Source organism: Balaenoptera borealis (assembly GCF_965194805.1).
Source record: "Balaenoptera borealis genome assembly, chromosome: 10".
Lineage (NCBI taxonomy): Eukaryota > Metazoa > Chordata > Mammalia > Artiodactyla > Balaenopteridae > Balaenoptera > Balaenoptera borealis.
The window spans coordinates 87,507,357-87,534,337 of record NC_138874.1 but is presented as its reverse complement, the minus strand read 5'-3'; the positions used below and the strand labels follow the sequence as shown (position 1 = coordinate 87,534,337).

Sequence of the window (26,981 nt, the reverse complement as noted above, 5' to 3'; positions counted from 1 at the left end):
AAAAGAATATTATGAACAAACTTTATGCCCACAAATTTGATACCTTAGATGAAATGGACTAATTCGTTGAAAGATAGAAGCTACTAAAACTCATGCAAGGAGAAAAAGATAATCTAAACAGGCCTATACCTATTAAAGAAATCAAATCAATAATTAGTAACTTTCCAAAACAGAAAGCACCAGACCCAGATAGGTTCACTAGTGAATTCTACCAAACATTTAAAAAATAAATGATACCCATTCTATATAATCTCTTCCAGAAAATAGAAGCAGAGGGGACACTTCTTAACTCATTGTAAGATTCCAGTATAACCTTAATACCAAAACCAGATAAATATATTACAAGAAAAGAAAACTATGGACCAAGGTCTCTTATGAATATAGATGGAAAAGTCCTCAACAAAATATTAGCAAATCGAACCCAACAATGTATAAAAAATTATACATCACAACCCAGTGGGATTTATTCCAAGTATATCAGGCTGGTTCAACATTCAAAAATCAATTAATATAATACATCACATCAACAGGCTAAAGAAGAAAAACCATATGGCCACAACAATAAATGAAGAAAGAGCATTTGACAAAATCTATTTTTCATTCATTATAAAAACTCTCAGCAAACTAAGGCTAGAGGAGAACTTCCTCAACTTAATAAAGAACATCTAGAAAAACTTACTGCCAGCATTGTTCTTTTTTTTTTTTTCCACATCTTTATTGGAGTATAATTGCTTTATAATGGTGTGTTAGTTTCTGCTGTATAACAAAGTGAATCACTATACATATACGTTTATCCCCATTTCTTCTCCCTCTTGCGTCTCCCTCCCACCCTCCCTATCCCACCCCTCTAGGTGGACACAAAGCACTGAGCTTATCTCCCTGTGCCAGGTGGCTGCTTCCCACTGCCAGCGTTGTTCTTAATGATGAGAAAATAGATGCTTTCCCCCCTGACCAGGAACAAGGCAAGGATGTCCCCTCTACCACTCCTATTCAACATTTTACTGGAAGTCCTAGATAATACAAAAAGATAAAAAAGGAAATAAAAGGTATACAGATTGGTAAAGAAGAAATAAAACTGGTTTTGCTCACAGATGACATGATTGTCTATGTAGAGAGTCCCAAAGAATCGACGCAAAAACTCCTAGAACTAATAAGCTATGATAGCAAGATTGTAAGATAAAAGGTCAACTGCTTTCCTATATGTCAACAGTGAACAATTGGAATTTGAAATTAAAAACACAATACCATTTACCTTAGCACTGAAAAAAAAGAGAAATGCTTAGGTATAAATCTAACAAAAAATATACAGAATCTATATGAGGAAAAATATAAAACGTTGATGAAAGAAATCAAAGAAGAGCTAAATAAATGGAGAAATATTACATGTTCATGAATAGGAACACTTAATATTGTTAAGATATCAGTTCTTCCCAACTTGATCTATAGATTCAATTTAGTCCCAATCAAAATCCCAGCAAGTTTTTTATTTTTTGTGGATATCAACAAATTTATTATAAAGTTTATATAGAAAGGCAAAAGACTGAGAATAGCCAACTCAATGCTAAAAAAAGAACAAATTTGGAGAACTGACAAGACTTACTTTAATGCTACAGGAATCAAGATGGTGTGGTATTGACAAAAGAATAGACAAATAGATCAATGGAACAGAATAGAGAGTCCAAACGTAGACCCATACAAAAAGACTCTTAAAACTCAACAATAAGAAAACAAACAACCTGATTGAAAAAAGGGGCAAAAGATCTGAACAGACACTTCACCAAAAGAGTTATACAGATGGCCAATAAGCATATGAAGAGATACTCAACAGCATATGTCATTAGGGAACTGCAAACTAAAACAATAATGAAATACCAACACAAAACTATGAGAATGGCTAGAATACAAAACACTGACAATACCAAATGCCAGAGAGGATGCAGGGCAATAGGAACTCTCATTCATTGTGGATAGGAATGCAAAATGGTACAGCCACTTTGGAAGACAGTTTGGCAGTTTCTCACAAAGCTACACATAATCTGGCCATACAATCCAACAATTGTGCTCCTAGGTACTTCCCCAATTGAGATGAAATTATGTCCACAAAAGAACCTGCACACGAATATTTCTGGTAGCTTTAATCATAAATGTTAAAGACTAGAAGCAACCAAGACGTGCATAAATATGTGAATGGATAAACAAACTGATATATCCATACAATACAATATAATATTATTTGGTGATAAAAAGAAATGAGCTTGGGCTTCCCTGGTGGCGCAGTTGTTGAGAATCTGCCTGCCAATGCAGGGGACACAGGTTCGAGCCCTGGTCTGGGAAGATCCCACATGCCGCGGAGCAAATGGGCCCGTGAGCCACAATTGCTGAGCCTGCGCGTCTGGAGCCTGTGCTCCGCAACAGGAGAGGCCGCGACGGTGAGAGGCCCGCGCACCGCGATGAGGAGTGGCCCCCGCTCACCGCAACTAGAGAAAGCCCTCGCACAGAAGCGAAGACCCAACACAGCCAAAAATAAATAAATAAATAAATAAATAATTTAAAAAGAAAAGAAAAAATTCCTTCCAACAGCTCACAGGCATTGCAAGTGATACGCTATTTAGGATAAAGAACAAAATGGATCACACTTTCAAAAGAATTCTGAGAGCAATTCAAAAAAAAAAAAAAAAAAGAAATGAGCTCTCAACCACAAAAAGACATGATGGAAAGTTAAATGCACATTGCTGTTAAAGAAGCCAGTCTGAAAAGGCTATATACTGTATGACTTTGGGAAAAGGCAAACTATAGAGACTCTAAAAAGATAAGTGATTGCCAGGAGTTCAGGGGTGTTAGGGGTGGGATGAATAAGTGGAGCACAGTGGATTTTTAGTATAGTAAAATGATTCTGTGTGATACTGTAATGGTGGACACAAGGCATTACACATTTGCCAAAACTCATAGAAATGCACAACACAGAGAACCTTAATATAAACTATTGGCTTCAGTTAATAGTAATGTTATCCTATTGGTTCATTAATTGTAACAAATGTACCATATTAATGCAAGATGTTAATAATAGAAATTCTGTGTGTGTGTGTGTGTGTGTGTGTGTGTGTGTGTGTGGTGGTGGGAGAGTATTTGGGAAGAGGGTATATGCAAACTCTCTGTATCATCTCCCCAGTTTTTCTGTAAATCTAAAACTGTTGGAAAAAATAGTCTATAAACTAAAAAACATGTTTGAGAATAATTTTTAAAAATTTAAAAAGGATATGGGAGGAGGGAGGGCTGAGACTAACTAGGTTCACACTCAATATCCAGCTACGAAAGACTTCATTTCTGTGCTTCCCTTTCAGATAGGGGTATAAATAAACCTGTTAGGTGGGACTTCCAGAAAAGCTCCTAAAAAGGAGGTCAGACAGCTGCATGTTATCTTATTGCTCTTCCCCACTCTGCTTGCTTCCTAACTGGAATAAGGAATATATGGCTGGGGCTTCAGCAGCCATCTTGGAGCATGAGGCAATATTGAGGGTGGCAGCCACTGCTAAGGATGGCTGAGGAGAGTAATAGAAGGAGCCTCGATTCTTGATGAACATGGTGCTACCATGCCAACCCTGGCCTACTATGCCAGACTTCTTTTACATGAAAGAAATAAACTTATTTCTTGTTTAAGCTTCTGTTATTTGTATCTACATTACTAGCTAAACACAATTCCTACCTTATATACAAGATAATAAAACTTACTGTAATGCTATTATAATAAAACCATTCATAGCATAGGAATAAATAATACAAGTGGAACCTAAGAAAGATTCCAGAAACAAATTCAAGGGGGTACTTAATATAAATAAAAATAACATTTGTTTAGAGGGAGAAAGATGGCTTACTTAATATATGGTGCTGGCAGAACTGACTATCCATCTGGAAGAGAACATGGTTACACTTCTACCCCACATTTTATGCAAAAATAAACTCCAGATGGATTAGAAGTCTAAATGTGAAATATAAAAATATTAGATACAAATGCGAGGAATTATTTATAAGATCATAAAGTAAAAAAGACCTTCTGAAGGAAAAGGTAAAATCCAGAAACACTAAGGGTCACTACCTGAAAATAATAGTCATACATTACCTCTTAAAAGTGAACATATTTTTTATAGCAAAAGAAACTATAAACAAAATCAAAAGACAAATGACAGACTAAATACTTAAAATATAGATAACAAAGGACAAATGTTGCTAATGTACCTTAGCGCCTACAAACCAAATGAAAGAAGACAATCAATCCAATTAAAATTTGACAAAGCATTCAACAGGCAATTCCAGAAAAAAAAGTAAATCATCAGCAATATGAAAAGATTCTCAACCTCAATGGTGTTCAAGAAAATTCAAATTAGTACAATAAAGAATACAGCATTTTGATCCATTAGACTGTCAAAAATGAAAAATACTGGTGAGATTATCAATATGGGTTGTAATGCTAATTTCTACAGCCTTTCTGGAAAGTATTACAACAATATGTGTTTTAAAATTCACATATCCCTCAACCCAGCAATCCTATTTTTTGTAATCTCTCCTACAGAAAGATAACACCAGTACATAAAGAAATATGTTCAAGGAAATTTATTTATTTATTTAAAAATATGGACTGCTACATGAATTTGCGTGTCATCCTTGTGTTGGGGGCCATGCTAATAATCTTTTCTGTATGGTTCCAATTTTAGCATGTGTGCTGCTGAAGCTAGCACTCAAGGAAATTTATTGTGGCCTGGCTTTGTAGAGGCAAAAAGATGCACCTCACCTGAAGAAAAATAAGAATTTACCATGAGCTGCATCAGTAGAAGACAGTTGATATATTATGGTACCATGGAGTATTATGCAACTTTTGAAAGAACGAGTAAGATATGTCTGAATCAATGGACGTTTCAAGTTCTTAAATGTCTACTTGAGGACTGTGTTTACTTAGGCAACAGAAGAAACAATTTGTATTTCATCTATTACATAAGGAGTAACCTGTGGAAACCTGAGTTAATTGGCACCATATTTCTTTTTTTTTCAGTTTTTTAAAATTGAAGTATAGTTAATTTACAATGTTGTGTTAGTTTCAAGTGTACAGAAAAGTGGTTCAGTTATATATATATATTCTTTTTCAGATTCTTTTCCATTATAGGTTATTACAAGATACTGAGTATAGTTCCCTGTGCTATACAGTAGGTCCTTGTTGTTTACCTATTTTATATATAGTTTTAAGTATATGTTAATCCTAAACTCCTAATTTATCCCTCCTCATGCCCTTTCCCCTTTGTTAACCATGAGTTTGTTTTCTATGTCTGTGAGTCTATTTCTGTTTTGTGAATAAGTTCATTTGTATCATTTTTTAGATTCCACATATAAGTGATCTCATATGATATTTGTCTTTCTCTGGCTTACTTCACTTAATATGATAATCTCGAGGTCCATCCATGTTGCTGCAAATGGCATTATTTCATTCTTTTACCATATTTCTGATATATTCCTGTGATGTTTTAGCATTCCTTACAGAGTGGCATCTCAGGCAACTGTCCAGCTGATCTATCTCTTTACTGGGCTCAAGATGCTAGTGATTTTAGATCTGACAATAGAGGAGTAGCTCTATTGGAACAATCCTACCACAGGTAGTGTGATAAACTCTGGGAAAAACAAACAGAAACAACAAGTACCTAAATGCTCTAGAGAGTAACAGGAAGCAGGCAGACACTGAGGGGAGTCAACATTTAGAAGGGAACAGCACTGGGTTTCTCAGTTTTATGGCTTTTTGCCAGAGAGCCGGCCCCAGTCTGTGTCCTGTGAGGCAGCTAAAATTCAGGTAGATCATACACAGTCGAACTGTTTTTTTTTTTTTTAATGAAATAAAGTTTAAAAAAAATTTATAATAGATACGATTACAAGGAGGCTTAGATAGACTTAATTTAATAGGCATAAATGACTGTTTAATTTCCCCCCAAATCAACAGGATCAGCTAATATGTTTGCAGCATTTCACTCTTGCTCTGTATCCACAAGTTTATTTCATCTATCAACTTCTTTTTGGTGGAGGCAAGCACGCATTGATTTATCTGTTATGCAGCAGTTGTTTATGAGAAGCCCTTATAGGAGCCGTGAGTAGTTATGGACTTTACTATTAGTAGAATCAAATAGATAGCAAATATTTTGCTATCTGCCACTGATCAAGAATAAAAAATCAGGGCACAGAAATGTCATGCTATAATTTCCGATAGACTATTAAATATTTAGAAAGGTGTATTAAAAATAGAGTCTACGGGCTTCCCTGGTGGCGCAGTGGTTGAGAATCTGCCTGCTAATGCAGGGGACACGGGTTCGAGCCCTGGTCTGGGAAGATCCCACATGCCGCGGAGCAACTAGGCCCGTGAGCCACAACTACTGTGCCTGTGCGTCTGGAGCCTGTGCTCCGCAACAAGAGAGGCCACGACAGTGAGAGGCCCGCGCATTGCGATGAAGAGTGGCCCCCGCTTGCCACAACTAGAGAAAGCGCTCGCACAGAAACGAAGACCCAACACAGCCAAAAATCAATCAATCAATAAATTTAAAAATAGAGTTTACATATTTAAGGATAGAGTCACATTGTGCATGTATGTGAAATGGATTAAACTATTGGCAGACTGCTGTTAAATAAGAGCTCAGATTCTTACATCAAGTGCAGTATAAACCAACAGTTTCAATTGCCTATTAATAAACAATATCCACATAATAGAGCTCATCGATATTTGGTAGTAGAGGTACAGTCAAACTGTTTTGAAGACTCAAAAGATACAGCAGCTGGAAAGGGAGGGGCATTGTCTCAGAAAGGAGAGAGCAAGAGAGGGGAGCTCCAAACCCTACCCAAACCTCTGCTGAATCTTTTTTTTCTTAATTTAGCCAATGCTCCAAATTACTATGTGATGACACCTTTGATTCTATAGACCATCTACCAAGACAATATTAGTTGGCAAAAGAGATGATTTTAGATGGTACATGGACAATGCATTAAATGACATTTAATTACATAATGAGAAAATTATTCCCTTCAATTCTCTTTTCGTCCTTGAAGTTAAATCAAACAGAAAGTTTCATTCTGGTGTGGGTGTGACTTGAACCCCTAATATCTGCTAATCTACCTTTTCAACAGAGAGTTGGCTGCAGGCTAAGGACCTTCCAGCATTTGTGTTTTCTTGATTTTATGGCAAGGGATACTGTTTTTCCATTTATGGTATTCATATAAGGCTTTCATTTTAAAATAAACTTAAGTAAACAAATGACTCAAATAAAGTATTAAAAGTAAATAAAGCAGGTGAAATGCAGCCATGACAATATTTGTGATGGTGTTTTCACATGATTGAAGTTTGGGAAACACTGTCCTGAATCTTCTATTTTGAAACTTACTTTAAAACAATGGCAAACATTGAGATACTTTGTGCTCTTATCACAAAAATTCTCAACTTCCCTTCCTAGGCTGGGGACTCACCTGGGATGGAGTTTTCATCAAGTCATACAGAAGGGAGAAAAATAATATAATGTGGTGAATTTTTAACAACACCACATATATTCAGTTTAAATTTTTTTTTTTTCTGAAATCATACTGTTTCTACTTTTTTGGTGTTAAAATCCCCTTCCTTTCTTGTGAAATGATAGTGATAATATTGATAGATTTTGTTTTGCTTTTTAATGTCCTTACCTAAAAAAATTTTAAGATTGGAAACAAAAAAATTGTACTGATCCAGAAAACACAACATTTGGGTGCATTGCTTGTCACTCTCTTTTCACGGTATGATTCTTCTCAGTCACCTAGCAGTCTTGAGTATTTCAGGAAGGGTGATATGGTCTGCTAACTCTTGAACTACACCTATATGTGGCAGACTCTGTGCAGCCCAGCTAAGGGTAAAAGAACTGGACAGAGAGTTCTGCTGTTACTCACCACAATGGAGAAGACAGAGTTGGCAGTTTGAGTCCAGCCAAAATAACTCCCTACTTTAGAAAAACACTTTTCAGAGGCAGAATAGAACTCAGAGTCTCTACAAGTATCTTTTACAATGTCTAGGGTACCATCCAGTATTACTAGGCACATGAAGAAATAGGAAAATGGGATCCCCATCAGGAGAAAAGGCAGTCAGTGAAAACTGACCCCAAGATGTAGTACATGTTGAAATTAGCAGACAAGAGTTTTCAAACAGCTATTATAACTATATTCAAGGATGTAAAGAAAGGCACACTCAAAGTGATTGAACAAAGAGAAACTATCAGGAGAGAATTGGACATTTTAATAAAGAAATTGAAATTCTAGAACTGAAAAATTCATTGGTTGGGCTTAAAAGCATTTTGGAGACAACAGCAGAAAGAGTCAGTGAACTGACTATAGATTAATAGGAATTATTCAATCTGAAGAAAAAAGACTGAAAAAAAAAGTGAACAAAGACTTAAGTGCCTATGGGATAATACCAACAGGTCTAACACATGTGTTAATGGAATCCCAGATGAGAAGAAAAAAAGAATGAGGCAGAAAAAATATTTAAAGAAATAATGGATGAAATTTCCCCAAATTTGGTGAGACACATAAAATTACAGACTCAGGAAGCTCAGTTGACCTCAAGCAGAATAAATACAAAGAAAACCACACCTGAGCTTATTACAGTCAAGCTGCTGAAAACCAAAGATAAAGAGAAAATATGTAATTTAAGGTAATTATTAATATGTAATTATTAATATAATGTAATTATTACATTTAATGTACTTAATATTAATGTAATTATTAATATGTAGTTCTACCATTTTATTATTTATTTACTGTTTGTTCCCTCTGTATTTTGCTCTTCTGTTCCTCCTTTCCTGACTACTTGCATTTATTAGCTATACTTAAGAATTCCTTTCCAATTTATTTATTGACTATTTAGCCATACATTTAAAAATTAACTTTTAGTGGCTGTTCTAGGGATGAAAATATACTGTGCAGTCTTAATTTTTTACAGTCTGCTTAGAGTTGATATTTTACTGCATCTCATAAAATTTAAGAAATTTGCCACTATTTAGAACCATTTACTCTCCCCTCAGCCCCTTACTTTATGTTATAGTTGTCATAAAGATAACATGTACATGCATGTAATATGTATATCCACAAGCAGAATCTGCTTTCTGACCATAATGGATCTAAATTAGAAATCAACAATAAGATAGCTTAAAAAAAATCAAATATTTGGAGAAGAACTCACTTTTAAATTACCCGTGGCTCAAAGAAGAAATTACAGGAGACATTAGAAAATATTTTGTACTAAATTATAATGAAAACAGAACATATAAACATTTGGGAGATGCAGCTAAAATATTGAATGGGGGAAATTTATAGCTTTAAATGTTTATATTATACAAGATGAATGGCCTAAACTCATACTAAGTTCACAGACACCCCAAAACACAGCACCGGACGTGGCCCTGCCCACCAGAGGGACAAGATCCAGCCCCACCCACCAGAACACAGTCTCCAGTGCCCTCCCACCAGGAAGCCTACACAAGCCACCAAACCAACCTCACCCACTGGGGGCAGACACCAGAAGTAGGAACTACAAAACTGCAGCCTGAGCAAAGGAGAACCCAAACACAGTAAGTTAAACAAAATGGGAAGACAGAGAAAGATGCAGCAGATGAAGGAGCACGGTAAAAACCCATCAGACCAAACAAATAAGGAGGAAATACGCAGTCTACCTGAAAAAGAATTCAGAGTAATGATTGTAAAGATGATCCAAAATCTTGGAAATAGAATGGAGAAAATACAAGAAATGTTTAACAAGGACCTAGAAGAACTAAAGAGCTAACAAACAATGATGAACAACACAATAAATGAAATTAAAAATACTCTTGAAGGAATCAATAGCAGAATAAGTGAGGCAGAAGAATGGACAAGTGACCTGGAAGATAAAATAGTGGAAATAACTGCTGCAGAGCAGAATAAAGAAAAAAGAATGAAGAGAATTGAGGACAGTCTCAGAGACCCTGGGACAATATTAAATGAACCAACATTCGAATTATAGGGGTGCCAGAAGAAGAAGAGAAAAAGAAAGGGTCTGAGAAAATATTTGAAGAGATTATAGTCGAAAACTTCCCTAACACGGGAAAGGAAATAGTCAATCAAGTCCAGGAAGCGCAGAGAGTCCCATACAGGATAAATCCAAGGAGAAACATGCAAAGACACACATTAATCAAACTATCAAAGATTAAATACAAAGAAAAATATTAAAAGCATCAAGGGAAAAGCAACAAATAACATACAAGGGAATCCCCGTTAGGTTATCAGATGATTTTTCAGCAGAAACTCTTCAGGGCAGAAGGGAGTGGCAAGGCTTATTTAAAGTGATGAAAGGGAAAAACCTACAACCAAGATCACTCTACCCAGCAAGGATATCATTCAGATTCAATGGAGAAATTAAAACCTTTACTGACAAGCAAAAGTTAAGAGAATTCAGCAACACCAAACCAGCTTTACAACAAATGCTAAAGGAACTTCTCTAGGCAGAAACACAAGAGAAGGAAAAGACTTACAATAACAAACCCAAAACAATTAAGAAAACGGTAATAGGAACATACATATTGATAATTACCTTAAATGTAAATGGATTAAATGCTCCAACCAAAAGACATAGACTGGCTGAATGAATACAAAAACAAGACCCATATACATGCTGTCTACAAGAGACGCACATCAGACCTAAGGACACATACAGACTGAAAGTGAGGGAATGGAAAAAGATATTCCATGTAAATGGAAATCAAAAGAAAGCTGGAGTAGCAATTCTCATATCAGACAAAATAGACTTTAAAATAAAGACTATTACAAGAGACAAAGAAGGACACTACATAATGATCAAGGGATCAACCCAAGAAGAAGATATAACAATTGTAAATATTTATGCACCCAACATAGGAGCACTTCAATACATAAGGCAAATACTAACAGCCATAAAAGGGGAAATTGACAGTAACACAATAATAGTAGGGGACTTTAACACTCCACTTTCACCATTGGACATATCATCCAAAATGAAAATAAATAAGGAAACAGAAGCTTTAAATGACACATTAAACAAAATGGACTTAATTGATATTTATAGGACATTCCATCCAAAAACAACAGAATACACTTTCTTCTCAAGTGCTCATGGAACATGCTCCAGGATAGGTCATATCTTGGGTCACAAATCAAGCCTTGGTAAATTTAAGAAGATTGAAATTGTATCAAGTATCTTTTCCGACCACAATGCTATGAGAGCAGATATCAACTACAAGCAAAAAACTGTAAAAAATACAAACACATGGAAGCTAAACAGTACGCTACTAAATAACCAAGAGATCACTGAAGAAATCAAAGAGGAAATCAAAAAATACCTAGAAACAAATGACAATGAAAACACAATGACCCAAAACCTATGGGATGAAGAAAAAGCAGTTCTAAGAGGGAAGTTTATAGCAATACAATCCTACCTTAAGAAACAAGAAACATCTCAAATAAACAACCTAACCTTACACCTAAAGCAATTAGAGAAAGAAGAACCAAAAAACCCCAAAGTTAGCAGAAGGAAAGAAATCATAAAGATCGGATCAGAAATAAATGAAGAAGAAATGAAGAAACAATAGCAAAGATCAATAAAACTAAAAGCTGGTTCTTTCGAATTTGGGTCATTTGTTGAGACGTGGATGGACCTAGAGTCTGTCATACAGAGTGAAGTAAGTCAGAAAGAGAAAAACAAATATCGTACATTAACGCATATATGTGGAACCTAGAAAAATGGTACAGATGAACCAGTTTGCAGGGCAGAAATTGAGACACAGATGTAGAGAACAAACGTATGGACACCAAGGGGGGAAAGCGGCGGGGGGGCGGGGGGGCGGTGGTGGTGGTGTGATGAATTGGGCGATTGGGATTGACACGTATACAATGATGTGTATAAAATTGACGACTAATAAGAACCTGCTGTATAAAAATAAATAAATAAATAAATAAAAGCTCGTTCTTTGAGAAGATAAACAAAATTGATAAACCATTAGCCAGACTCATCATGAAAAAAAGGGAGAAGAGTCAAATCAACAGAATTAGAAATGAAAAAGAAGTAACAACTGACACTGCAGAAATACAAAGGATCATGAGAGATTACTACAAGCAACTATATGCCAATAAAATGGACAACCTGGAAGAAATGGACAAATTCCTACAGAAGCACAACCTTCCGAGACTGAACCAGGAAGAAATAGAAAATATGAACAGACCAATCACAAGCACTGAAATTGAAACTGTGATTAAAAATCTTCCAACAAACAAAAGCCCAGAACCAGATGGCTTCACAGGCGAATTCTATCAAACATTTAGAGAAGAGCTAACACCTATCCTTCTCAAACTCTTCCAAAATATAGCAGAGGGAGGAACACTCCCAAACTCATTCTACAAGGCCACCATCACCCTGATACCAAAACCAGACAAAGATGTCCCCAAAAAAGAAAACTACAGGCCAATATCACTGATGAACACAGATGCAAAAATCCTCAACAAAATACTAGCAAACAGAATCCAATAGCACATTAAAAGGATCATACACCATGATCAAGTGGGGTTTATCCCAGGAATGCAAGGATTCTTCAATATATGCAAATCAATCAGTGTGATACACCATATTAACAAATTGAAGGATAAAAACCATATGATAATCTCAATAGATGCAGAAAAAGCTTTTGACAAAATTCATCACCCATTTATGATAAAAACTCTCCAGAAAGTGGTCATAGAGGGAACTTACCTCAACATAATAAAGGCCATATATGACAAACCCATAGCCAATATCATTCTCAATGGTGAAAAACTGAAACCATTTCCTGTAAGATCAGGAACAAGGCAAGGGTGCCCACTCTCACCACTATCATTCAACATAGATTTGGAAGTTTTAGCCACGGCAATAAGAGAAGAAAAGGAAATAAAAGGAATCCAAATCAGAAAAAAACAAGTAAAATTATCAGTGTTTGCAGATGACATGGTACTATATGTAGAGAATCCTTAAGATGTTACCAGAAAGCTACTAGTGCTAATCAATGAATTTGGTAAAGTAGCAGGATACAAAATTAATGGGCAGAAATCCCTTGCATTCCTATACACTAAAAACGAAAACTCTGAAAGAGAAATTAAGGAAACACTCCCATTTACCATTCCAGGCAAAAGAATAAAATACCTAGGAATAAACCTACCTAAGGAGACAAAAGACCTGAATGCAGAAAACTATGAGACCCTGATGAAAGAAATCAAAGACGATACAAACTGATGGAGAGATATACCATGTTCTTGGATTGGAAGAATCAACATTGTGAAAATGACTATACTACCCAAAGCAATGTACAGATTCAATGCAATCCCTATCAAACTACCAATGACATTTTTCACAGAACTAGAACAAAAAATTTTACAATTTGTATTGAAACACAAAAAACCCTGAATAGCCAAAGCTATATTGAGAAAGAAAAACGGAGCTGGAGGAGTCAGGCTCCTTGACTTCAGACTGTTCTACAAAGCTACAGCAATCAAGACGGTATGGTACTGGCACAAAAACAGACATATAGATCAATGGAACAGGATAGAAAGTCCAGAGATAAACCCATGCACATATGGTCACCTTATCTTTGACAAAGGAGGCAAGAATATACAATGGAGAAAAGACAGCCTCTTCAATAAGTGGTGCTGGGAAAACTGGACAACTACATGTAAAATAATGAAATTAGAACACTTCTTAACAAAAATAAACTCAAAATGGATTAAAGACCTAAATGTAAGGCCAGACAGTATAAAACTCTTAGAGGAAAACATAGGCAGAACACTCTATGACATAAATCACAGCAAGATCCTTCTTGATCCACCTCCTAGAGTAATGGAAATAAAAACAAAAATAAACAAATAGGACCTAATGAAACTTAAAAGCTTTTGCACAGCAAAGGAAACCATAAACAAGACAAAAAGACAGCCTCAGAATGGGAGAAAATATTTGCAAATGAAGCAACTGACAAAGGATTAATCTCCAAAATATACAAGCAGCTCATACAGTCCAATATCAAAAAAACAAAGAACCCAATCCAAAAATGGGTGGAAGACCTAAATAGGTATTTCTCCAAAGAAGATATACAGATTGCCAACAAACACATGAAAGAATGCTCAACATCATTAATCATTAGAGAAATGCAAATCAAAACTATAATGAGATATCATCTCACCCCAGTCAGAATGCCCATCATCAAAAAATCTACAAACAATAAATGCTGGCGAGGGTATGGAGAAAAGGGAATGCTCTTGCACTGTTGGTGGGAATATAAATTGATACAGCCACTATGGAGAACAGTATGGAGGTTCCTTAAAAAACTAAAAATAGAACTACCATATGACCCAGCAATCCCACTACTGGGAATATACCCTGAGAAAACCATAATTCAAAAAGAGACATGTACCACAATGTTCATTGCAGCTCTATTAACAATAGCCAGGACACGGAAGCAACCTAAGTGTCCATCAACAGATGAATGGATAAAGAAGATGTGGCACATATATATAACGGAGTGTTACTCAGGTATAAAAAGAAACGAAATTGAGTTATTTGTAGTGAGGTGGATGGACGTAGAGTCTGTCATACAGAGTGAAGTAAGTCAGAAAGAGAAAAACAAATACCGTGTGCTAACACATATATGTGGAATCTAAAAAAAAAAAATGGTTCTGAAGAACCTAGGGGCAGGACAAGAATAAAGATGCAGACGTAGAGAATGGACTTGAGGACACGGGGAGGAGGGAAGGGTAAGCTGGGACAAAGTGAGAGAGTGGCATGGACATATATACACCACCAAATGTAAAATATATAGCTAGTGGGAAGCAGCCACATAGCACAGGGAGATCAGCTCAGTGCTTTGTGACCACCTAGAGGGGTGGGATAGGGGGGATGGGAGGGAGGTGCAAGAGAGAGGGGTTATGGGGATATAGATATACAAATAGCTGCTTCACTTTGTTGTATGGCAGAAACTAACACAACATTGTAAAGCAGTTATACTCTAATAAAGATGTAAAAAAAAATAGTGACTCCAAAAAAAAAAGATGAATGGAATAAAAAACAATGGCCAAATGTTCAACCTTAGGAAACTAGATAAGAGCAAAGGGAACCCAAGGTAAATAGGAGGAAGGAAATAATAAAGAGACCAAACCAATGAAGTAGAAAACAAATGACAGAAAAATTAAAAGCAAAAGCTGGTTCTTCGGAAAGACCAATAAAATTGATAAACATCTATTTAGACTGATAGAGATCGAGAGAGCAAGACTGAGAGATTGAGAGAGAGAGAAAGAGAAAAGACTCCAATGACCAATATCAGAAATAAAAGAGGGGCTATCATTACAAATCCTACAGACATTAAAAGGATAATAAGGAAATATGAGTGACTTCATATCTATAAATTTTTAAAACTTAAATTAAATGGACAAATTCCTTGAAAAATACAATTTACCAATACTGGACAAGATGAAATGTGAAACATGAATAGCCCTATGTCTTTTGAGGAAGAACTGGCTAGCTAAACCTGACAAAAGAAAATTTAGGCTTGGATAGTTTTAGTGGTTAATTCTATTAAACGTTTAAGAAAGAAATAATAGCAGTTGTTCTCTATTAGAAAATAGAGGGGAAAGGAATACTTACAAACTTGTTTTATGAGGCCAGATTAACCCTGATACCAAAAACTAATAAAGAAATTACAAAAAAGAAAATTACAGACCAGTATCCCCCATGAACACAGATGCAAAAATCCTTAACAAAATATTAGTAAATTGGCAACATATAAAAAGGATGATACATCATGACCAAGTGGGGCTTATCCGAGGCATTCGAGGTTGATTTAACTGTCTAGGAGCTTATGGTAGATTTATGGGAAAGAACTACAAAGTTGAAACATCAGATTAAGGAAAGAATTTTCTACAGTTGCTTTCTTTCACTAATAGGGGAAAAAAATAAGTGGTCAGATATAGCTAAAAACCACCAGACTAGGAATCAAGACTAGAATTCTAATCCTGGTTCTGCCTCCAACTCAATGTATGATATTAGAAAGGTCACTTTGCCTCTCTTGGCCTTAGTTTCCACATGGGTCCAATAATGACCTCTTAGGGTCTTTTCCAGCTTTAACATTCTAAGAGTGTATGAGGCCAAGTCCTAAACTTTTTATCACAGCTGCCTAAACTTTCTGCTTCAGCGCCTCAGAAGGAAGAAGTAGAAAACGTGCAAGATATGCTTTCATGCACAAGTGAAGGCACCATCTGTGTGAGACTTGAAGTGCCGAGGACTCAAGGGGGACCCCTCACTTGACAGCACCCAAGTATCCTCAGGAAGTAGTTTTAACTTACTCTCCGAAGTCATCCATTATGTCATTGTGCCATGGAAAGACCATGGACATTGGGTTTAGACTGAGTTGGGTTTGAATCATAGTTATACTAACTATTTGAATGACCCTGAAAAAACTAACATCTTTGAATCTTAGTTTCTTTATCTCTGAAGTGGAGATAACACCTATGATTCAGAATTATTGTGAGGATTAAACTAAGATAGTATAAGAAAGTTCATGAATTATAGTTGATGCTCAATAAATGTTAGCTTCCATTCCCCTATCAGTAAAGAATTAGGTTTGGTTACACATAGCAGAATACACAAATAATCATGGCTCTAGCAAGACAGAGATGTGTTTATTTCTCTTTCACGTAAAAGAATTTGAATATGGGAACCCTGGATTTCATATGGAAGCTCCATGGTCAGTAGGGAACTAGATTCTGCCCATCTTTGTTCTCTACTGTCCTTAGTGTGTGGCTTCCATTCACGTGGTCACCTCAAAATCTAAGAAGGCTGTTGGATCTCCAGCCATCCATTCACATTCCAAGAAGGCACTAAAAGAGAGAGAGAAAGGCAAAAGGGATATCTGGCAGCAGAATTAAGCACACTGTAGAGAACTTTTTCTTGGATGCCCCAGCTAATGACTTCCAGTTACATCTTGTCAGCCTCTGCCTCCTCATCTTGTCAGCACCTTGTCGCAACAGAGGCTGGGGAGTGGAATCTTTTAGTGGGGCATATTGCTGCCTCCAGATAAAACTGTGATTTTGTTACTAAGGACAATAGATATTGGGTGTACAACCAGCAATCTCTACAACACTCCTTTTTCCTGTTACTAAGGTCACTTTTGGTTTGGAGATCATGGAATTGGCATGGAATAGCTGGTGTGGCTTCTGAATCACAACGCACGACAAGAGAGTCAGCTCTTGTGTAGCACATGGATTTGAATTCAAAATCTAGCTTTGACACTTACTAAATAAGTGACCATGGATCACGCAAATTACCTTTTTGGAGACTTAGTTTCTTCCCCTGTAAAATGGGATCATAATAATATGCCTACCTCACAGGTTTCAGGTAAAGATTCATGAAAGCTGAATAAGTGACAGCCCTCTGAGCAGAGTTGGCCACATAGCAGATGCCCAACATTTCGTTTCTCTGAACCTGAGGTCCAGCCTGGAAATGGGCACTGCCATTGCTCAAAATGGCCCAAGGAGACAAGTGGCAGAAGCTTTACGGGGAGTGGCCCTTTTGGTAGGTAGGTAAGTAAGCTTGCAAGAGGGCTAGGCTTCTAGGTTTTGTATGCGAAGCTACTTGTAATTGCAGAAAACTATCAATATAAGTTCTATTAAAGAACAGTATAGGGCTGTGACAGTGCATTGATAGGGGGCTGGGGGTGGGTAGCGGGTATGGCTAACCTGGTGTGGAGGCCAGAGAAATCCTGAACATGGAGAACAGGTATAAGGTAGAGCAGGTAGCAAGCTCATCTCCTCTTTCAGAATTCCAGGTCTGTGGTAGGCAGAGTAATGCCCCCTCCAGAGATGTCCACATCCTAACCCCCTAGATCCTGTGAATACGTTGTTACACGGCAAAGAAGAACTAAGGTTGTAGGTGATATTAAGATTGCTAGTCAGCTGAACTTAAAGAGGCTTTCCTGGATCATCTGTGTGGGACCAATGTAATCGCTAGAGCCTTTAAAAGTGGAAGGCAAGGGGGCCATTAAAGAGAGAGATCTGATGAGGGAAGCAGGGTCAGAAATATGTTATGTTGCTGGCTTTGAAGATGGGGGTGGGGCATGAATCAAGAAAAGTGTGTAATTTTCTCTAGAAGCTGAAAAAGGCAAGGAAATGGATTCTCTTCTAGAGCCTCCAGAAAGGAACCAAACCATGATGACACCTTGATTTTAGCCCAGTGTGACTCATGTTGGACTTCTGAAATACAGAACAGTGAGAGAAATTTGTGTTATTTTAGGCCACTAAGTTTTGTAGTAATTTTTGTTATGGCAACAGTAGAAAACTAGTTGTCGGCCTGAACCCTGATATTTCCATTTTAAAATACATTTCATTCCTTTCCACCTGCGCTGGAACCCTATCTTTCCATCATCTCTGCTCTCTGGACCCATCCCCTGGACCCTGCATCGTGGAGGATTCCAAGGTCACAGAGCTATTCAGATCCATTAGAGGAGCAGCAAAGGGAGAAGGACAAGAAGCCGGCAGGTGAGTGTGAGGGTTAAGGGAGACCTCTAGCTCTGGACTCAGACAGGCCTGGTATGGAACCTCGGGGAGCATTTACTCTCTGTGGGAGTCTGAGCAAGGGATTTGGTTTGTTTCTTCAGCGCTAACTTGAAGACAGTGATAGGTGCTACCTCAAAGGCATAAAAAGCAATGATAACTATACCATGCATTTAACATAAGAGATTATCATTAACGTTCATGTGCCATCAGGAGACCAGGTCCAGGGAATTCAGGCAGGTCACTGGAGGGTAATCAAGGGCAACGCCAAGCACCCAGGGCCAGGTGCCAGGGAAGGTGCCTCTTCCCCTTCCTGCCCCCTCCCCTTCCTGCCGGGGCAGCGGCTCAGGGAGAAAGCCCCAGGGGATGGGGAGATGGCTTGGCCAGCTGTGCTCAGCCCCCGCCCCAGGTCGCGGAGGCCGGGCAGTTAACCCTTCTCCCTCCTTCGTCTCTCAACGCTCCTTCTACCTCAGGCTGCCCTTTGGTGGCCCATCCGGCTGTTTTCACGGGGAGTGGGACGCACGAAGCCCCCTGCCTCCTACCTACACTGAGTGAGCGATGGGGGGAGCGGGGGCCGCGCGGGGAGCTGGCCGACGGCCGGTCGGTGGCGGGGCGCGGGGGGTGGACGGTGTTCTCACTTCCCCTCCCCAACGGCCTGGGGTGCAGGTGCCGCGGGCCGAGCCCCGCCGGCGGGGCGGGCCCTGTGGACACGCCCTCGCGGCGAGTCCTCGCTGCCCGGCGAGAGGAAGCGCCAGAGAGGCGGCTGGTGCTGCGCGGAGCCGGGCGCCCCTCCCGTTCCGTGCCAGGGACGCCGCCGGGCCCGCTCCGGCCCCGGGCCCCGCGCGCAGTGAGCCGGGCACGGAGGACTGCGGCCGGCGGCATGGCAGCCTCAGGTGCGTAGGCCGGGCCCGGGTCCCTCTGCTCCGCCTCTCCTCCGCCTCCCCTCCGCGCGCCCTCTCGCCCGCCGCCTCTTGCCGTGCGCTGTACCCTCTCGAATCCGGCTGCTTCCTCGGCGCAGCATCTGTGTTCTTTCTGTTCTTTTCTCTGTTCCTTGTCGCAAACTTCCCACCCCAGCTTTCTCACGTTTCCCTTCCCAGCCTGTTGCGCGATTTTCTTCAGCCCCTGCCGACCTTCCCCTGTCCCCCGTCTTCTAAGTCTCCTTTTCTCCCTCCAGCACTGGTCCGAGCTTCTGAGGGTCGTTCTCCCTGTTGTCGTAACTCTGTGAGCCGAGAGTCAAGTTTAAAGTAGGTGGAGAGCCGACTTGTCTCTCGGCCGGTGAAATGCTTCTCTTCGGGTCCCATCGGGCCAATAGGGGGAGCTCAGACAGTCCGAGGTTGGAGATGGGCCCTTGGGCCACCTTCCTAAGCCCGCTTCCTCTACCCTCCTGGGCTTTGTTTTTGTCTAGAATTTCCATAGGACTCTGGGAACACCATTCCTTTAGCTTTACTTTTCTTATGTCCTTTGCAGAACTTTGGGGACTGGGGAGAGGTGGAGGTGACTGGGTAATCGACCCATGGAAAGGTGCCAAGAGTCTCTTCCGATTAGCCTTGGGTTCCCTTCTGGTTCATGGGCGTGTACACTTGGCAAGTCACTCACTCACTGAGATACAGGACAAACACGGCAATGATGATGAGAATAGAGACAATTAATGAGCACTAACTATACAATTTAATGGACAATGTGCACCTAAATATATCCTCAGTGGTGACCAGGACACCCTAATCTGTGCTCTCAAGGAGTTTATAGTCTGTGAAGGCAAGCAATAAGTAAACAGGGAATTACTAGATGAGAAGATTAGAGTTACCATGTTTGCAAATTGGTTTACTTGTATTTCCCCATCCCATCTTATGATGTTATAGTAGAGATAACATGTGGAAACAGGATGTAAAAGCTTCTTGAAAAATAAAATCTAGTTGGCTGGGAGAAGGTGCTGTTCTTGGAGAAATTATGGGCAGATGCTAGAATGAAGAGCCAGCTCTCCCCAGATCCCCTGAGCCTTCTAATGGTGCTTTGGAAAAAAAGGCCAATGGAGACAGTTGTTAGATTTGGTGATGCAGGCTCATTATTTACGGGAAGTGGGAAGGTAGCTAACCTTAGCCTCCTGGCTCTCTAGCTGGGCTCTCTCCAGGTTTAGAAGAACCTGTACTGTGAATAAGGTAATAGTAGGTTCATAGTCCACACATTCCATTCGGAAGCCCATGCGGAGTTATCTAGAGGGAATCAATTCATTCAGTAAATACAGGGCTTCCCTGGTGGCGCAGTGGTTAAGAATCCGCCTGCCAATGCAGGGGACATGGGTTCGAACCCTGGTCCGGGAAGATCCCACATGCCACGGAGCAACTAAGCCCGAGCGCCACAACTACTGAGCCTGCGCTCTAGAGCCCGCGAGCCACAACTACTGAGCCTGCATGCCACAACTACTGAAGCCCGCGTGCCTAGAGCCCGTGCTCCGCAACAAGAGAGGCCACCGCAATGAGAAGCCTGCGCACCACAACGGAGAGTAGCCCCTGCTCGCCGCAACTAGAGAAAAGCCCGTGTGCAGCAACGAAGACCCGACGGAGCCAAAAATAAATAAATTAAAAACCAGAAACAAACCGAATACAGTCACAGTTCTAGGTGTCAGGTGTATATTTAGTAAGTAAAACAGACATAAGCCATGACCCCATGGAGCTTATGGAGCAGTGGGGGAAGGCAGGCAATACAGTTAATAAGGAAAGTACATGATAAGATAAGTGCAGTGGAAAAACAGTGGAGAGGTAAAGTGGGTTGGGGTTATACTTTTAAAGGAGGCAGCCAGATTAGGCCTCGCAGAGAAAGGGGCATTGAGCAAAGACCTGAAGGAGGGCGGGGGAGGAGTCATGTCGGGGAAGAGTGCTCTAGTCAGGGGAACAATAAATGGGTGCACGTGATGTATTTATGGAACGGGGAGCAGGCCACAGTGGCCACAGTAGGTGGGTGACTGGGGAGAAGTAGGAGATAAGGTCAGTGAAACTCCCACCACGTCCCATTGCTAGGAACAGGCCCTGGGCTGTTAAGTCCAGGAAACAGCATACTTTGGGCAGAGGAGGCAGAGAAAACCACCCTCGTCCAGTGTCCTATGTGCATCGCCCCCCCAGTGGGCGTGGCCAAAGGGGCTAGAAGGGTGTGCTCCTATTCAGAAGGGGACTCACGCCCGGTGGCCAAATCTGAGGCTCTTTATGGGTTCTGTTGTGGCTTTGCAGATGTCTGTAACGGGTTAGAGCTGTCAAACCGTCTTGCCATAAACGTCCTCAGTGGTGAGTCGCCACTCCAGGGGCTGCAAGTGGGAGTTGGGCCTCTGGAGTCCCCGGGACTCCCTGAGGTCTGGAAGTACCAGGACCCACGGTGGCAGGTCACAGTGGTGACAGTGGTGAGAGCGTCTCTTGCCAAAATGCTGTAGGCTCTGGAGTCATCCAGGCCACTCTTCTTTGTGGTTTTCCTCTTCTTCTCCTCTTCCTTTGCTTCTTTTTTCCCTTCCTCCTCCCCCTCCCCCTCTCCCTCCTTCCCCTCCTTCATCTTCTTTTAAATAGTTTTATTGAGATGTATTTCGCATACCATACAATTCATCCATTAAAGTATACAATTCAATGGTTTTTAGTATCCTCACAGATATATGCAACCATCATCACAGTCAATTTTAGAACATTTTCATCACCTCAAAAAGAAACTCCGTACGCTTTAGCCCCTTGTTCCCTCCTTCTCCCTAGCCCTAAGTTCTACTTTCTGTCTCTGTAGATTTCCCTACTCTGGACTTTCATATAAATGGGATCATATAGTATGTGACTAACTTCTTTTGTAGCATAACGTTTTCAGGGTTCATCCAAGTTGTAGCATGTGTCAGTACTTCATTCCTTCTTATGGCTCAATCATGTGGTCTTCTTCAGTTCCCTTCCACTGAAGGGTAAGCGTTAGTCTTTTGTTTTTTGAAAGGCGTATTTGCTTGTGGAAATCAAGGAGAATCTTGGCTCCCTGTCTTTGAAAGAACTTGGGAAGCAAGGTAAAATGAAATGGAATCAGCCTATCCTGGAATAGTCTCTAGGCTCCTGATGACGTCTATTGTACTTATTCTTGAGAGAGAAGAGAGAGAAGCCATAAGTGATTTTCCCAAGTGGCCAAGCCTAGTTGAGTGAAAACCAGAATCCTTTCCTCCATGTGTCAGCCTCCAGGTATTTGAAGAAAGCTCTCATACCTTTTTCTGCCCCCTTTCTCCAAGGCTTCTCTTATCTCCAGCTCCTTCTACCATTCCTGGATTTATTAGGATGAAAGGGCTTGAAGGGACCTTTAATTTTTTGTCATCTTAACTTCCATGTGATCCTTGAGGTTCCTCAGTACTCCTGCCAAGTCTCTAAACTTGAAACCTTCGGAGTCTGGAAGCTCCTCACATTAATTGTTTCCAGATCTCTCCCTATCCAAGTCACCTTCCCTATCTCACACCCCTCTTCAGTACAGTGCCCAGATTCAAACACAGGCTCTAGGATGGATGAACGGAGTGCCAGACTAAAAAGTGGTCTGGGCTGGTTAGATTGAGAAGCTCCCAAGCTCTTCTTCTCGGTTCTCTTCTAGGGTGGATTTTGAATCTTTTAAAGGAACTTCTCTTTTGGTCACTGTGTTTCTTACCACCACCATCACTCCCTGTTGCCACCAGACAGCTCCTGCTTCTACTGTTATCCATTACTTTCTCCTTCTATAGCCAAACCTGGTCTTTAAGCTCCACAAGGACAAAGACCCTTCCTTATTTCTGTCTAGGATTTATGGACTCCTTGTTGATTCATGTACTTCATTTCTCTAAATAAACAAACAAACAACAGTGGGAGGAATGATTTGGCACATGTGAAGAAGTGACTTATGGTTAAAGGAAGGGAATTCTCCTTGAAGAAAAGGGTGTCCCCACATATGAGAGAGAGTCCCCGACAAAGCATTTAGTCCTGTGTTGTTACCCAAAAGGTTGTGGAGGGACTTCAACTTACACTTTGGACTTTTCTACAACTTCCCCAGCTTTCAGTTTCAGCAGCAGAGCAAAGTTCAGGGAGGTGATAGATTTTGTTGTGCTCATTTACATTGAGGGAAAATTTGTTTAGATATAGTATATTGGTCTGAAGTCACACCATGAGTTGGTGACCAAGTAGGTTGTGATATTAACTAGTCTGAGGTACTAACCACTTCCTTCTCAAGTACTGGCATACCTCGTTTTATTGCACTTGGCTTTATTGCGCTTCGCAGATACCACATTTTTTACAAATTGAAGGTTTGTGGCAACCCTGCATCGAGCAAGTCTATTGGCGCCATTTTTCCAACAGCATTTCCTCACTTCCTGTCTCTTTGTCACATTTTGGTAATTCTTGCAATATTTCAGACTTTTTCATTATTATTATATTTGTTATGGTGATTTGTGATCAGTGACTTTTGACTATTGCAGAAGGGTTACGACTTGCTGAAGGCTCAGATGGTGGTTAGCATTTTTTTAGCAATAAAGTGTTTTTTAATTAAGGTATGTACAATTGTTTTTTAAGACATAAGGCTCTCACACAGTTAATAGACTACAGTATAGTGTAAACATAACTTTTATATGCACTGGGAAACCGGAAAATTTGGGCGACTTGCTTTTTTGTGATATTCACTTTGCTGGGGTGGTCTGGAACTGAACCTGCAATATCTCTGACGTATGCCTGTACTTTTGCTCAAAGGCGGGTTGAATTTAACACTGGAACCTCAGGAATGAGACATTTTAAATAGGTTTTCCATTTAGAAGAGGTTAAACCCTTAAGCGCTTTTTATTTAAATTGTATTTTTAAACTTTTATTTTAGAAGTTTTAGATTTAAAGAAAAATTGAGAAGGTAATACAGAGAATTCTCATATATTGCACACCCGGTTTCCCCTATTATTAACCTTTAAACTTTCCTTGATGACTAGAGGTCTTTAATGAGCAGCAGGTATTGCAGTGTGCTGTTAACAGAAGCCTACTGGAAGCCTATTGCGTTTTATATTAGTACTGAATTAGGGGCTCCAAAAAGAGAGAAACTCCACATTTTTGTTTTATTTACTGTTTTAAAAGATTTGGTACTGTCATCCTGGGGGATATCAGAACTATGTTGAGTTTACATTTTGTATGTCATTATTTTAACTTTGAATATGGTGATGGATGGGGGCAGGAAAGGGGGTTCCTTTCATGATGTTTTCAGAACTGAGAAGCTCAGGTCTTGCCCCACTCCTGCCTCTGACCTTTTGGCCAGGAACCATTCAGCTAAATGTGGCCCAGGGATGGCATGTAATTGTGATAATCCACAACTTAGATGACTCCTGTTTGACAAAATTCCCAGCTTCCTTCTCTAAGTGGGAGGAGGGATCCCTATTGCATTGTAGGTGTATGGCTACTTCTCTGTGCTCACCTCTTCCAAATCCCTTAGAATAATTCATTGAATTAGTGGGAGATGAGGACCCACAACAGTGGTAACCGTTATAAGAGCCAAGCATCTTTGAACTTTGTTAATGGGAAGATAAGAGTTATTGCTCATAAGATTCTTGACAGAATTCCTGATGGGCGGCAGCAGGTAGATTGGCAAGAGGACTGGATAGGGAACCAGGGGACAACCTGAGTTTCAGTCCTGGCTCTGAACTAATTTGCTGAGTGTGAATTTAAGCAAATTCCTTTATCTTCCCAGATGAAGTATTTCTTTTATCTGTAAATGAGGAGTTTGGGCCAAGTGATCCCCAAAAGACCTTTTTAATTCAGCACTTCTCTGAGGCTTTGGACTCTGTTTCTGGCATTTGTGCTTTATTAGAGGAAGAAGAAAGCCTATGTGACAGACCATATATGGCGAGAAACACCTTATAAATGGTATTGTGTAAGTCAACATGTTAATTCAACCATGGTTACTTTTACATTAACGCATTGTTTATATTAATGTGAGGATAATGACACCAGCTACCAATCATTGAGGGTTTACTACACATCAAGCACTATGCTTAGCACCTTACATGAAATATCTAACTTAATTTTCACAAAACACTGATAAATACTGCTTTATATTTCCATTTACAGATGAATAAATGAGGTTTAGAAAATCTAAGCAACTTGCCCAAGGTTGCCCAGCTAATACTTCAGAGAGCCAAGATGCTAAGTCTGGCTGCCTGATTCCAGACCTGTGCTTGTAACCACTGTATTTGGGAAAGAACTAGGTTCTGGGATCAAACTGCCTGAGTTCAAATTCTGACTCTGCCACTGGGGCTCTTGAGTAAATTACTTAACTTGCCATACCTCAATTTTCTCATCTTCAAAATCAGGCTAATAGTAGTACCTACCTTAGAAAGTTGCTGTGATGATAAAATGAGTTTGCGAGGCAATAAGGTTGCCAACGAGTGTCTGGAACATAGTAAGCTCTATATAAGTGCTTGCAGTTGCTATCATCATCTTCATCATCATCATCCTATACTGCATCAGCTATGTGGAGAAGAGCATGCCAGCAGAAGCAATAGCTTATGCAAAGATCTGAAATGGCATGGTATGTTTGGGCAAAAGCAGGGAGTCTGGAATGGTTGGAACACAGACTGCAAGTGAGAAAGAAGTTAGACAGGTAGGCTGGAGGCAGACGGTGAAAGATTGTGGGTGCCAGGCTCCTCGTCTGGATGGTATATCTTGCAGGTCATGGGAAGCCCTAGTAGGAGCAGGCGTGTTAACATGCTTCTGTGCCTCCTTCTTGCTCAGGGATGCTTGTAGGATGCGACATCCTCATCGTTTACAGCTCGGATGCTGAGGAATGGTGCCAGTACCTCCAGGACCTTTTCCTGTCCAGTCGGCAGGTCCATAACCAGAAGATGCTGACTTATAGGCTGGGCCCCAAGACCTCCTTCTCAGCCGAGGACCTGAGCTTCTTTCTCCGCACACGCTGCATCGTGGTGCTGCTGTCTGCGGAGCTGGTGCAGTGCTTCTGCCAGCCGGCCCTGCTGCCCCTGCTGCAGAGAGCCTTCCATCCTCCACACCGCGTGGTGCGCCTGCTCTGCGGGGTGCCCGACAGCGAGGAGTTTCTGGACTTCTTTCCAGACTGGGCACACTGGCAGGAGCTCACCTGTGACGATGAACCTGAGACTTACGTGGCAGCTGTGAGGAAGGCCATTTCTGAAGGTAAGGGTCTCTCCTGAAGTACAGATATGCAAGTCCTGGAAAGAAAGACCCATCCAAGTCCTAGACATTTCAGGTGAGACATTGTCGCGTTAACACTAGTCATTCCTATTACAAGCTGAACCTGGACCTCACTATGCTAAGAGCCCCAGTCATACTTACTGGTTTAGAGCAGCCTACTTCTGGGATGGGATAAGGATAGAGTAGGTCTCCTTGACCGCAGGAAAGAAAGATGAC

At 40.2% G+C, this 26,981-nt stretch overlaps 1 protein-coding gene across 4 annotated transcripts in view; it reads left to right on the top strand.

The window, feature by feature from the left end:
* PIK3AP1 (phosphoinositide-3-kinase adaptor protein 1) overlaps positions 1-26,981 on the top strand; it is a 176,287-nt gene that overhangs the window by 43,220 nt on the left and 106,086 nt on the right. Inside the window, exons 1-2 of one of the 4 annotated variants that reach the window (XM_082406517.1) lie at positions 19,086-19,160; positions 26,331-26,747. In XM_082406517.1, the coding sequence (XP_082262643.1) occupies positions 26,333-26,747 (415 nt within the window). In that variant the 5' untranslated portion in view covers positions 19,086-19,160; positions 26,331-26,332. Of the gene's footprint in view, positions 1-19,085; positions 19,161-19,374; positions 19,503-23,898; positions 23,960-26,330; positions 26,748-26,981 lie in introns of those variants that run through there. The other 3 variants (XM_082406516.1, XM_082406518.1, XM_082406515.1) reach the window with 3 other exon arrangements.